The 14,853-nt window shown below is 41.4% G+C and overlaps 1 protein-coding gene across 16 annotated transcripts in view; it reads right to left on the bottom strand.

Moving 5' to 3' along the window:
* Nucleotides 1-14,853, bottom strand: part of NRXN3 (neurexin 3) — a 1,711,975-nt gene that overhangs the window by 1,234,794 nt on the left and 462,328 nt on the right. For all 16 annotated transcript variants that reach the window (XM_060295131.1, XM_060295132.1, XM_060295124.1 and 13 more), the window contains one exon: nucleotides 63-364. In XM_060295131.1, coding sequence (XP_060151114.1) covers nucleotides 63-364 — 302 coding nt within the window. The remainder of the gene's footprint in view (nucleotides 1-62; nucleotides 365-14,853) is intronic.

Below are 14,853 nucleotides of genomic sequence, written 5' to 3'. Positions count from 1 at the left end.
ACAAACTTCCTCCCCAGCCACCTAAGAGGAGCCTCTGGGCACTCTCTCCCCTCAGCCATTACCTGCCGGAGGTTGCGTGTCACTTTGACATCATGCCAGGCGTTGTCATTGAATTTTCCATTCACTGGCTCCACAATGGCCTCAAAGGCCCCAGACCCCAGGTTAATGACCAAGGAGACTGCGCCATCCTTCAGAGCCAGGTTGACATAGTCAGCCGACTTGCCCGTGTGCAGGATGAGCCCGTTCCGCTGCCAGGTCTTAAAGGACAGGGTGATTTCATCACTGCTGCTCTGGATTGGGTTCTGAGACAGGTCGTAGCACAGGTACTCTGAGCCTCGGAAAGTGGCCACATTCTCCTCTCGAGCTACAGAGAAAGAAAAGGGGAAAGCAGTCAACACTTGACTGGCATGAGCCAGGTCTATGCAAATACCAAACAGAACACACGCACACGCACACGCACGCACGCACGCACACACACACACACAGGCACACACGTACATGCACACACACGCACACAGGGCAGTGTCCCTGCCAGAGGCTTGATACCAGCACAACACCCCCTCCAACTATTCCACAAGACTCGTATCTAAGCACTAGGGAAACTAGCAGAGAAGGTAACTGCAGAGAAGTTATACGTCCACACAGGGGTAGAAGACTAACAGGATGGTGCAGGAAAGCTTGCTACCTTTCCTTCAAATTTTCTCAGAGAAAAGCCTAAAGGGAAATTTCATGCAAAACGGTAAAGTGAGGTTTACTTGCTTTTGCATCAATATTGGCTTTTAAATGCTTGTAGAAGAGCTGGTTTAGAATGGATAATTAACTGTTCTGACAAAGGGTTCTTTAGCTCTAGGTACCTTTTATTGAACAATAACTAAAAATCAATTAGCCTGAAAGATTTGGCTCTAATTTCCATCCATTAATAACCCAGCTAACTTTGGTTTCCATGGTAGAGTCCTGTGCCCAGTGGAACGTGACTGGGTTTTTAAATAGGAGGTTGGACCTGAGGAAATGATTGAGCAGATGAGGAAAAGGGAACAGAATGGAATTTGGTAATATGTTTTGATAAGACAACAATACTTCCCTTAGAGTCAAAGGGACCTCTGCCCTAGAGGTCTCCTGTTTGAGATGGCCTGGTCTGACCATCCTACAGAACATCTCTCTCCATAGGACCAGGGGTCCACAGAGCCAACATGGCATTCCACTGGGACTCATACTCTCTTTCAAGACCATATTTGAGACCCTGGGGTCCTGTAATTCCCTACCCAAAGAGCCCCAAGTCTGTTTCCAGGGGTTGTGCAATCCTCCTTCCTGGAACCATTTTCTGAAGGCAAATCATGCTATCAGTGTTTATACCTCAAGGTCTGAGGGCTAGCCCTGAGGGACTGTTTGCACAGGTTTGGACAGAGCTTTGCCATGTGGGTCAAGGCATCCACGTGCATTTATACCAGACCTCTGTGATACAGGATGGAGCTGAATGTGGGCAGAGGAAGGGGAAAGGCCACAGGCTGAGGACCAGAGGGGCTGGCTCTCCCTGTGTTGGTATTTCCCAATGCAGAACTCCTAGGAATCCAAAAACTCTAAGTGAGAACCTGACTTAACCAGGTAGTGTCAAAGATCTACTTTTCAAGGTTAAGAGAAAAGAATGTATTTTATTTAATTATTTGTTGATTTGATTTATAACGTAGACATTCAGCATGTACACCTCCATTTGTCCTCTTGTCTGGCAGCCTCATTTAGAGAGTGGCCTACTTCATATCAGTGTTGGTCAAAAGCACCTCCTCAATGAAAAGAAATGGGCGACAATACAAGTTTAGATATGCAGCTTCCCTTTAAAGAGGGGTGGCAGGGTCTGCAAAGTAAGGTTGAGGGGACTCTATTTTCCCTTCTAGACCTACACTTCCGCCTTAGTCACCAAAGCTTGTCCACATTAATTCATATCCTTATCGACCATCATAGTCCTTGGTAAGTTCCCTAAGTAAAATCAAATAAGTATTTTCTCATCATGAGGTAAAGGAGTCACTCTTACAACGTGAAGAGGTGACCACCCAACATATACTGTTGAATTCATTGTAGCATCACATCATTAAAACATGAGCCTTAACATCACACTCCAGAGAGTTAGAAGAGATTAAGTGTGTCCCATATCTTCCAGAGGGCCTCAAGGATGTGTGTACACCTACACATTTCTGTTTGCACACACACTGGTATAAGCAAAAGGGACTTGTCCACCTCTAGGGGACCAGTGTTGTTTTACACATATAAGTAGCGAGTACTACTCAGCACATAACCCATGCCAGATACATTTTACCAAAATTAGTTCCCCCAAAATCACAGAGCAGAAATTTGGCACTATCTGTATGTTTGAAACGGGTTCATCCATGCAATCCCCTACTGCCCTATTTTCACGATCTCTCATTTCTAAAGAAATGGTTTTGTTAAAATTCAACTGGACAAGCTCTTGTTCAGTAGACTGGACGTAACCCTGATTTAGAGCAGAAGATAGCAAATCAAATTCAGTTATCACCGCTAAGCTCTTTTCCTAACAAAGCAAATGTACACACAGCCAACTACTACGCCTGTCCTTGGCAACCCACATGGTGTATTAGTGGGAGTCTTCTATAAACATTTAAGCTATACCTTGTGTGCCCAGTGAACTGAGATAAATGAGCAAGGAAAGGAATGCCTCTAAGAGAAACCTCAATTAATCATTGAGTACCCTTCAAAGGGGGAACGGCCTGACACAGAACAGCAAGGCACCAGGATATTATTTAATGTGCTATGTGGTGCTTAATATTTTTTACATAATTAGACTAAGGAGTCTATCAAAATAATAAATTTTGAGCTATAAAGGATTTTAGAGATTGCCTGATTTAACACCCTTATTTTATTAAGGAAGAAACTGATGACTAGGAATAAGTGAGTTGCCCAAGACCAGACAGTTAGTTCTACTCTGGACTTCTACTGCCTCTGGACTTTTCTCTAAATATCAGTTACCTTTTCTTTTGCCCATCATTCTGGATATAGCACATGCTCCTACTCTGCTTCTCAAAGGGCATGAATGATTCCACTGAACCATGTACTTACTTACAAACCATCACAAACCTTTAATAAACTGAGCCAGAGACCTATTCCTCCTACCCCATGTAAATCACACTTACTCACCAAAAGAAATGTTTCCCTTCCCTGCATCCCCACCCCCGGGAATCAGTGTGTTTAAAACAAAAGAACGTGTTTCATGTGGAAGGCCACAGAAGAAAAATGACATCATTAAGAGAAGAGGCTATCACAGTAAATAAATAACAAATAAAACCAATGTAGGAAAAATTTTTATGTAAATCACATGCATATTTATGCTAATATACATGCAAATTAATCAATGAAGATTTTATGTAGCCTTGAGAGTACATTCCTTTGCAAATATCTAATGAAAACTGCTGCAAGGTTCACAACCTTCCCAATCTCTTCATTCAATGATGAATTTTCCCAGTTTACCCTTTCCCCTTCCCTGGGCTGGAGAAAAACACCAGAGCAGCATCACCCCAGATGCTGGCTGTCTCCTTCACATGTCAACAAACAATAGACCACTGAAAGCTACTCTCTGAATCGTATTCTAGATAAGCAAAATCATATCATTTTTAATTCATGGGATACCTTCCTCCTGATTGTTACAGGAAGGAGAGGCATTGGCAGTGCATGACCCAGTCTTTAAAAGAACAAATAAGGGACTTGCAAGATCTTCCTTTGTATACTCTCACAACTGACATTTTTCTCCTAAGGTCCCAATCTGTCTTAATTTCCTTCCAGTGGCTAAAGCTTGAGCATTCTCTTATCACCTTGAAAACCATACCAAGTTGATAGTGAACATAACTAAAAGGTGCAAAACCAAATAGTGACAAACACATTTCTAAGCCCACTCAATTCTCCAAACTCTCCATTAGAAAAATGTAAGACTGCCCCAAATCTGTTTTCTATACTGAGTGTTTCCACTGAGAAGGAGGTTGAAGAGACAATTCAGTCACCTTGTATGTATTCGGGCTAAATAGGTAGAGAAAATGCATGCAGGGGATTATGTAACACAGTAACACACAAGAGCTTAGCACAAAGCTACAGCCTGGCAAAAGGGGAGGCACTGACATGGCTGATGGACTGTTTAGATTCACTGAGATTATATCACCCCAAAGTTTACAATCAATTGCATAAGCATTAAAATAAAAATGTTACTCTCACTGCATGAAAAGCAGAGCTCAACCCTGTATGACAACAAACCGTTTACCCATTATTTGTAAGTGTCCAATTGATTAAACACTAGATGCAATCGAGATAAGTATAACTCAAGGTTTTGAATCAGTGTGTATAAGACATAAAGCACTGATCTTTCAAATGGCTTGTTAATCCAAGCACTGATATGTACGTCGCATTAACAAGCATTTATTCAGTCCTATTTTCCACTCTCTCCCAAAAAACACCCAACTACTGATTTATGTAATAATTCTATTTCTCTGAGAAATTCCAAAACAGATTAAAATATTCTGTGTCATTTTTTTATTACTATACAACCTAAGAAGTATGAAGAAATGCATAACACTGTTGACTTGGGTCTGTGGTTCCTGATAGCTTGGCGCCTTAGGCTGTGAGATCAAGGAATTTGGACCTTACTCTGAAGGTTCTGAGGAATGACTGCATAATTTTACTGAGAGGATGAAGGGTCAGATTTGTATTTTTAAAATACAAGATTATGCAGCCCAACTTCTGCTGGGTTGAGAGTGAACTGGAAAGAAATGAGAGCTGAAGGCAGAGAGCCCAGTTAAAAGAAGAGAACGCATATGAACCACTTCTCCAGGGGGTGCCTGAAACTGGCTCAACCTGAATGTTGATATAACCCAGTGAGATTTGCATTTCATTGGGCAAGAATGGAAGCAAAAGTTCCTAGAAGAGACAACCTAAGGAACTGAGAGGCAGACATTCTGGAAAACCAGAGACCATAGGATACTTAAGATCCAAATGCAACCAAGGAAAACCAAGGGCCAGAGGTAAAAACTGAGGACAAGGACACAGCACTAGGCATGAAAGGGCTCAGGTGAGAACAGGTCAGGAATGGGTAAAGGATTCTATTCACAGTTTTTAAAATATATATTTCCAAATGCTCAAATGCTTTCTTAATTGTTGTTTGTATTCCCTCAACACTCTGTGAGGTCACTTTGCTATGATTATATTAATGTAAGGAAGAGGGGGCACACAGTTTACATAGGGCATCCAAGGAGCTTGGAAGCATTTAGGCCAGTTCCAAACCCTTAGCCCACTGATTCTCAGTCCATTGCTTTTGCCACCACATCACACCACCTCGCCAGGAGCTCAAATTCTCAGGGAATAGGTATCTAGGACCCTGTATCTGACATCCTGTGACTGCATGAAGTTCCATGTGTCAAAAGGAGAAAACACTGACAATGACAGGTAAGAGCCCACTCAGGCAACAGGAGCCCACGCAGGGGCATCAGGGAGTGGGGCTGGCTCTATTCCAAAATTCCCTAGTAGCAGGTTGGAAAAAGTCAAACTGAGATCACACTCCTCACCGTCATCAGACAGAGAGCCCAAGAAATGGAATTTCTAGGTACCCCTTAGCAGAGCCTATGAAAATGCCAACCCCTCTGGAGTGGCTGCAGGCACTGGTCCTGAGCAGAACACCTGCTGTTCTCTAGAAAGGGAGGGGGAGCCAGCTTCTGAGGACGCGCCCCAGAGACAGAGGCAAAACTGTTCTCATCTCTGAATCATTTGTCCTTCAACTGGCCTCCGCAGCAGCACGGTACTTTAGTCTGTACCAATGCAAAGATAACCCTGGTTGGCCATCCTGGCCGGCCCACCCTGGAGCTAATGAGGCACAAAAACACGAGCTACTGCTGCCCTCCCTGCCAGACAAAGGGATGTCCTACGGTCCTGGGGCTGGCCCGCTGACTCCCTTCCTCTGACCCACAAATTCAGGAGGGACAGCACTGTCCCTCCTCCGTTGGTGCAGCCGCAATGTGAGGTTTCAGGTTCTTAAGTTGTAAACTAACATATCACCCAATTATACGCAGGCAAAGAAGCCATGATGATGATGGGAGAAGCACAAGCCCAAGGCAAGGGGTACACAAAGCAGAAATAAACTTTTTGAGATGGCCACAGTTCCACAGTTGTTCTACTCACTCCCACAGGGACCACATATCCACTCAATTCTGAAAGTCGCCTTGAGCTACAACACCAGTTTGGGTTGTTTGCTGGCAAAGGAACAAGTTAAGGCAAATGTGAGTTTGTTCTTGCACAATTCTGTTTTCTTTCCATGCAACCTGCTAAGAATGCAACATCCAGAACAATTTCCACCTCTAAAGTCTTCTTACAAGCTATGCGTAGACAAGACACCCAAGTTAGCTGTTGGGCTGTGAGATTATTGTATTTGCAAAAATGAGGGAAAAACAGAAATCTTTTTACTACATGGAATTCTATTATACATCATCTAAGGACATTTCCTGCCAGAATTAGGGAAGGAACACACTGAGTAAAAAAGGAAAAAGACTGCACAAGTGACTACACTCTTGCTTCTTCCTGTCCCATTTCCCTTACAATGTATTTTAGGGCCAAAGAAAGCATTTGAATAGATCAAACTGCAGAGTCATCCCCCAAGGAGAAACAGTGAACCTTTACATGCCACATCCCATCATACAGGTATTTTAAAAGCAGAGTGTACCAGCAGACAGCAAATTGTGTCGTTATGAGTGATCCTGCACTACAAAAGAAAACACACAGGAAATCTGACCTCCTAAGGCCATTTCCAACCCTTATCCTCAGACTCTGTAGGAAAGATGCAGCAGAGAAATAAGTGGACTTTTCCACGCTGCCCTGGTCACTCACTAGCCGGCAGATGCTTCTTGAGAGTGATGAGAAAGAAAATAGTAAATCAAGTTGTCACTTGGGAAAAAAAACAGCCAGCACCCTGGCGAGGGAAGCTGCCTTGAGTCCACAAAAGAATGGCCTGGAAAATCATGCTTCACTGAAATCACTAGAAAGCTAATGGTATCCTAAAGACTGCATTGCTCTCAATTGTATTACAATAAAAGTTAAAATTTCTGTTCATTCATTTAAGGAATAAGTATTTCCAGGCGCCTACTATGCACCAGGTGATGTGTCCAGTGTTGAATGCACTTGAACCACCCAGGAACATGGTGAGTAGGAATAATTAGCTGACATTTTACTGAAGAAGAGAAATTATAAATCTAAAAAAAACTCAAATGCTTACTAAGCACCAAATCCTGACATGGACTCACATTAAACAGGGCATCCTCCTGTAGCTCAGAGTGTAGTGGAAATGTGGACTTGATTACATGGAATTTAATAATAAGGCTTTGAACTGGACAGACCTAGGTTTGATATCCGGCTCTGGAACTTACCTAACTCTATGGAACCTTGGCTTATTACTTAACTTCTCTAATAGCTAGTTTCCTAATCTATAGAATGAGCATAACCATAGTATATATTTCATAGAGTTACTGTCAGACATGAATCAGATAAAGTTCCTGGCCCAGTTCCCAGCCACAGACGTGTTAGCTGTTGCTGTTGTTGTTGAGAATGCACATATAAACAAGCGATTACAAGTGCAGTAAATGTTTCATAGGTGATACGGGCACACAGAAGAAGGAATAACTGACCCTGGGTGTTAGGGAAGGCTCCATACAGGAGGTCAAACTTAATCTGGGTCTTGAAGTATGAGTAAGAGTTCACCATACAAAAGGAGGGATGAAGTTCTAGTTAAAATAAACAATGTATTCACTGGTGTGATCATTAGAAAAGCAAGGGGTGTCCAGGGGATGGTAAGAAGTTCAATGTGGCTAAAGTAGCAGGCATGCGAGACTCAAGGTGCAGGTTGGGGTCTTATGTGTCATATTCTTGGGGCTCTGGGGATGGAGGACCAGCATAGGAGAACTTCGGCTTGTGAGTGGCACAATTATACTTGTATTGTATCAGGGGTCCAGTGGGTGGACTAAAGGCTAGAGAGGTAAAGAGGAATCCAGGAGACATCTCCAAGGTGGAATGGAGATTGCTAAGAAACCCTGGCCTGAGGCAACTGTGCTACATCTGCCTGCCCACTTATAATAATTTATGCAATATGTTGTACATTTTGTTTCCCATAACCACCAAATCTATATGAGTCAAACTGTAATTATGCTTCTTTTACTATCGGCTTCTCATTTTAATTGTGGGTCAGTCAATCAGACAATCGTTAAACACAAATGCTGCAGTCTTATCCTGTAGAGGGAATTCCATTTCCCTGCATCCACGACTTCAGGAAAGCATTTCCTCCCCACCCTCCAGAAGGGGGTCATTTGGAGTAACACTTTGACCTTCTGTCACTTACTCATTCACCCGCTCCAATGAAAGAAGTAATTCACCTCCTTGGTGATATAATAAGGGTCTGACACGCAGAGGTCCACATTTCTTATTTAGGTACTGTTTCCATATGACTTGCCTTTCTCTTCCCTTCAGCTCTGCCCTTCCTACAAGGATTGTGAGTTCTCCTATAGGCTGCCCCATGCAGTGAAACCTATCAGAGTAGACTCTGCCCCTGCATAAGAAGGCCTTTGGTTTTCTAGCTCTTCTGCCTATGGCTGTGTGGCTGAGTTTAATTCAGGGCAAAATTACTAGGAAGCCCAGTAGGACTGCAGATCAAAGCCACATTCTCTAACGCAGCTCTACCAGCAACAGAACTGATACCTGGATCCTTAATCTGACTGCCAATTTGAGTCTTGTGTCTGTTCCTCAATTAATTCAGAACATATGGTTGTCACCTGTCACCTCAGACAACCAGTCCTTGGACTGCTTTCACTCTGATTGGGAAGATAACAGACGTATCTGAAACTACATGAGGTCAATTATAAGTAAATATATCAATTATATCAATAATTTTAAAGCCAGCTTTGTGCCACAGTGTTACTAAAACACATTTCTTAAAGTTACACCAAGGATATGGATGACTAGAATGGTGAAAATTTAACCAGGGTCGCCTTCCTGAAGATAAGTTTTAGATTGAGTTTTGATGTTTTTGAATAAAAAATTATAGAAAATACACACATCTGCAAACCTATATAACCTTTCACCTGTGGTCCAGTCCAAAAAGAATAATCTGCATGTTTATTTTTCTTCAACCAGCATCTTTTATCAAAGTTACAAAACAACTAAGGCAATTGTACTGGAGTACCTAATGGCTCATTGTGAGACTATATTCTACAGAGTTGATGAGGACAAAAACATTCACTAGAAACACACAGCAGGAGACGAGAGGAGAAGACTGCGATTTTGATAAAAACCAAATTAATAATAATGAAATATATCTACAGTGATCCTGCAGCAGGAAGCAGATCATCTGAAATGATTTTTTTTTTTACAGTGGCACATACACTGACCCTAACTGAATACTCACTGTATTCACACATACTGTTCAGAAAGGAATATAGATGTCATAAAAGGTTCACAGAATCTGGTAAAACTCAAACAAATATTAAGATATTTAGAAGCAATACATAGATTTTTAAACGCATATGGACTTTTAAAATATTTATTTCTGTAAAATTTCTCTTTTCATCTGAGATGAAAACAAGTAAAAACTCCTTCGTAACTAATCATCACTGTAGCATCAGAAGAGACCTTGGAAGATGACCTAATATACCTCTTACCTCAATAAATCTACATCTAAATCATCTTGCTGGTGAAACTCTCCACCTTTAAGTATCCAAAGAAAACAAGATAATTTGGTGTTATGTGAAACTTCCTACAGACATTTCTGGAGCTCAAATGGTTCCTGGTCCAAAAAGAGGAAAGCATATTGAGAGACTGCCAGGCTCCATTTGGGTGATCAACAGGGACGTAAATATTTCCTTCATTCAGCCCAGGATATACAGAGAATAATGAGTAAAAACTGTGGGTAGCTAATAAACTTTACCTCCACTAATTTATACACACACACACACACACACACACACACACACACATAATGATCACTAACCATTATATATTACAGTGCTATTCGTCTGTAACAAGAATGCAAAAAAAATCTACCCATCAACTTCAGGTAGTGTTTACTTCTGGGGAAGGAGAGAAGAAATGGAACCAGGGAGATATTCAAACAAGACTAAGTCTTTATAAAAGGATATAAGGCAAAAATGGCAAACCATTGAGATTTGTTCAATATGGGCAATAACTAAGCCAATGTTTACAATATCCTCTACTACAGGTTTATACTCTTTTATGTTTGAAATTTAGCATTCATTTTTAAAAAGTTAAATCCCTGCAGATGATTCTGATAAAATACCTAATCAGCAAATAAATCTTAAACAATTCTCTTGTTATTTTACACGTAGATGTCAACTCCTTGACCATATCTTGTGAGCAGCAATTTTTCATACCTTTTCAAAATCTCCCACGTACCCCAAAATGTGTTAAATAAAGACCAAATTGAATTGAAATGAAGTTGAATTGATCGCAGTGACGCTAAAGTTACCAGTTCTCCTCCTGCCTTCCCCACTCCTTCTGGAGACCCACTGCTCAGTACCTCAGCATCCCAGAGTTCAGCCTGGCTTCGCGGGGGGAAAGAGGAGAAATGCTGATGGAAGTGAGGGAAGAGAAGACACCTGTGTTTGCTGCCGTGTGAAAGCTCCACAGCAAATGCTGAGAGCGGGAGAAGGCTGGCTGAGGTCTGGGGGGTGTGACAAGCTTCTGCACAAGCCTCCCAATAGCAGAATAAAATCATCCCAGTTCTTTAAGAAAATCCCCACTGGGAAACCTGAATCTGTGCCCATCCCTCTGGCCTTCCCTGGCAGCAGGCAGCCCAGCCCTCCTTTGTTAGCACTGAGGGCTCTAGCCTGAAAGTCTAGACAGAGTGGCTGGTTAAAAGGCCCTGGAGTCAATGCCTGGACAAGATCAATAAGGCTTTTTATGACACAATGAAAACTTTCTATTTTGTTAAATGCAGCTAAGCTACCATTTCTGCAGTACCCTTAAAGCTTTCAGTGCTGAGCACTCAAGCCATGGTGATTAAAACCCTGTTTAGAGACACAACTGGGGAACTTGGCCAATGCAGAGGTACAAATCCTAGAGACGTGGGCTGCGTCTTCTTTTATGGCGAGGTATGCATTTCCTTTACCTCCCACAGAAATAAGCGTGCCAGTGAGATGGGGCTGATTCTGCCCAAAATTAAAACCGCCCCATTCCAGGGCTCTCAAGAAGGGACTGATGATGCCCACAGTCCTACGTAATTAAACAAAGGGGTCTGAATCTGGGGATGGATGAGGATGGGGTATGCTAAAAGGGGTAGAGAGGGAAAGTTCTCTAAAATGGAGGCAGACTTACAAATCAGTGACTTAATTTAGGAGAAAATCTTCAGTGATTGCAAATTCAATTATAGAACTAAATAGAACTAGAATAAAGTGTTTATTTCATTTTCATCATTTCTTCACCTCAGACTATTAGCAGAGTTCTTTAACAGAAGATTTTTTGTGCCATAGTATAAAAAGGACAGGAAATTAACATTTATTGAACGTGTATTATGCTCTGGGCTTTAATCTAGAGAGGGTCTGAATACACAAACACTATACACGTAGTATTTGACAAGAATTAACCAAGACCTGTCTTGGTGATTTGAGCTACAAGAATTCAAAATACTAACCACCAGAACCAATGTATTATTAATAGAAATAACATATATGTGTTCATATGTTATCTGAAAGGAGAGCTTTTTTATTAGGATACTTGGTATGTGTCTTATTTAACTCTCACAAAAGCCCTGTGAAATAAAGTTTTACTAGACCCATTTCACAGATGATAAAACTGACATTCACAAGGGGTGAAATACATGTACAACACCATGGCTAGTAAGAAGCAGATTCAAAATACACAGCAAGGTCAACCTCTAAACACTGTATGCTTTCCATTAGAACATGCTGCCTCCTACTAAGGGTTGGGTATCTTTTCCAAAGACCTCTGTCAACAGTATTCCTGTGGGAGAGGAACTATTAATTTAAACACGCACATGCACATGCACGCGTGCGTGCGTGCACACACATACACTTGCATAGCATGTCATATTTTCCAAACTGCTTTCACATACATTACCTAATTTTGTAAAGCATCCTTCTGCAGCTTTTATAGGAACCTCTATCTGCTCAACAAGGGTAGATTTTCAGCAAACATTTAGATATATTAACCACATACACTGGATATGAATATAGACCATTAGAACGATGGAGAAAATTGTAAGAATTCTCTACATTTGCAACACTGCAAATATATAACTGCTTTAAAAAATCCTTAATTATGAGAGCATAAAAAGGAAATCCCCTTCTGATGCACTGAATCTAAAATGGCAACCCACCTTCTAAGTCAGATGATTCACAAACCATCACCCCAGCAAGCTCACTGAAGCTCCAGGGCCATACAGCTGGACCCTGAGTTATAACACCAATGGGTACAGTCAGAAGTATGCTCAAGGCTTGCAGAGGGGGAAGAATTATTTGACTTGTTATTAGAAAGAGCACACAAAACTGAGATTATAAGACTCTCTGAAATAGTTATTCGAATTGGTTTAGCTTTCTTGGGTAGCCATTTACGATGAATATTTATAGTTCCTATGATGTTGATAAAACTAACATCCTAACCCTCTCCAGAAATTAGGTAGCAGGTAAGATTTCTCAATGATATTTTTATCCATGGGTTAAGATAAAATAAGGAGTGATTTGGATATCCAGCTATGATATGAGGATGTTGCATAGGCGATCCCAGACTTAGAGAGGTTATGATAGTTGTACATTATCACCAGGTGGTCAAGGTTTCGGACCACACTTTGTAGGTGAATGAATCAGAACAAAGAAAAGCATGGAGACTTAGAACATACAAAAACACCATCCAAGACTTAAGAAAATAAGCAGAACCGCTGGCTCATTCCTGCCAGCTATGGTGGCATCCCCAAACAGATATCAGCAAAGATGCATCTGGATACGGTGGCAGCTGAAGTCTGAGAGGAAGTTGACTGAATCTCACTGTCTGATTTAAAGGCCCAGAAATGTGGTTTTATCTCTCTCCAGGAGTGATCCTATAATGAGAGATTGACTACACCAACTAAAATCAACATGTGACTGAGGTAGACAGCAGAATGTCATTATCATGATTTACAATGAAAAATTACCATCAAAAAATCCTATAGTCCACAGATTTGGAATTAACCATTGGTTCCCAAACAATGGTCTCAGTTAAAGTTTTTACCAATCCATAGTACAATCAGGAAGATAAGAACAATGCTGTACATTCTTTAATAAAAGCTAAATGTATGCAATACTCACTCATGCAACACACATCTGGGTAGGACCTACTCTATACAACACCGTGGTAGGCACTGGGAAGATAGCACTTTCATTCTATTCCTTTCTCATCTTGGAATTTCCTCTTTTATAAAGTAATGATGATGACAGATGAAATCTGGTAATGTCATCAGTTGGCAAAATAAACAGTCACTCCTATTTTGCTCCTTCCCTTTTCTGTAAAAATGTTACTTGTCAGAAAAATTCAAAAGTTTGAAGAACCACTGAACCAGAGAATGTTTTCTAGGTGTGCTGTCAGTCAGATGTTGACCAAAATGCGGCATTCTCCTGAAAAGGGGTTTACCAGGTGTTTCAGATAGGGTATCCAACCATCCCCGTTTGCCTGGGACTGAAAGAGTCCCAGGACATGGGACTTACAGTACTAAAAGGGAAACAATCCCTGGGAAACCAGGATGGTTGTTAACTCTACATGGGTCACATGTCAGGAAGTAAAAAAATTAAGCAGATCAAATAAAAACTCTCAATCGCCTAGAATTCAAGGAAAAAAGAGGCTTGAATTAGTTGGATGCTTTTGTTAGCGACGAATGCCTAGCCATTTCCAACCTGACATTCTGGTTTTTGAAGAACAAATGATCACATTAACACTGCAAGTAATGTATTCATTGCTGTGGTATATTATATTCTAGAACTTTAAACTAAAGTCATCCTAAGAATAACCTGGACTTCCTTTGAGGATTCAAAACGTTCTTTGCGATTCCATGGACCTCAGAGCCATCTAACTCCTCATTGATTACCATTGTACATCACCACAAATAAACAGCTTTAACCTCCTACTGTTTGAATTAGGGATCATTAGTGTCTTCTGTATTAGAACTAATAAGGTTGTATGGAATGATTTATGCAAACAGTAGCATTCCCTTGGCGACACTAGGATAATTTCAGGCACAGGCAGAACTTTACAAAAGCTTCAGAATCCCAGCCTCTGGTGCCCTCGGGTTTGCCCGAGTGCTGTGCATTCTTCCTTCCCCTCCCGGCTACCCCACTACCCACACCTCAACCAGCAAGGACCAGTCACCTTCTGGGGCCTCTGGAACACCCCTCAATGACACTGGGCCACTTCACAAAAGAGCAATAGTGCCCCGCTGCCCTCAAATGAAATAGAAAAGTAAGAAGACATCATCAAAGAAAGGAGAAGGAAAGAAGCCAGTACTTACTGTTCCTCTACTATGTGCCTAGCACAGTGAGAGTCACTTTGCAAATATTGTTTTTTCAATCCTATGATGACCTTAGAAGAGTGGGCGTTATCCTGTTTTACATACCAGAAAATGTCCACAGTCCCTGAGATGCAGGTGACAGTGATGATGCCAACTACCATATTTGAAGCTCACTGTGTGTCAGGGGCTTTAGCTCTGGCTTACTGTTATGCAGATGACATTTAATATAATCTTCACCATAATCTATTCAGGTATTATTATCTGCAGTTTTCAAAGGGGGGAGCTGAGATTCATAGGCTCAAGGC

Source organism: Globicephala melas, chromosome 2 (genome assembly GCF_963455315.2).
Source record: "Globicephala melas chromosome 2, mGloMel1.2, whole genome shotgun sequence".
Lineage (NCBI taxonomy): Eukaryota > Metazoa > Chordata > Mammalia > Artiodactyla > Delphinidae > Globicephala > Globicephala melas.
This window is presented reverse-complemented; position numbering and strand designations above follow the sequence as displayed.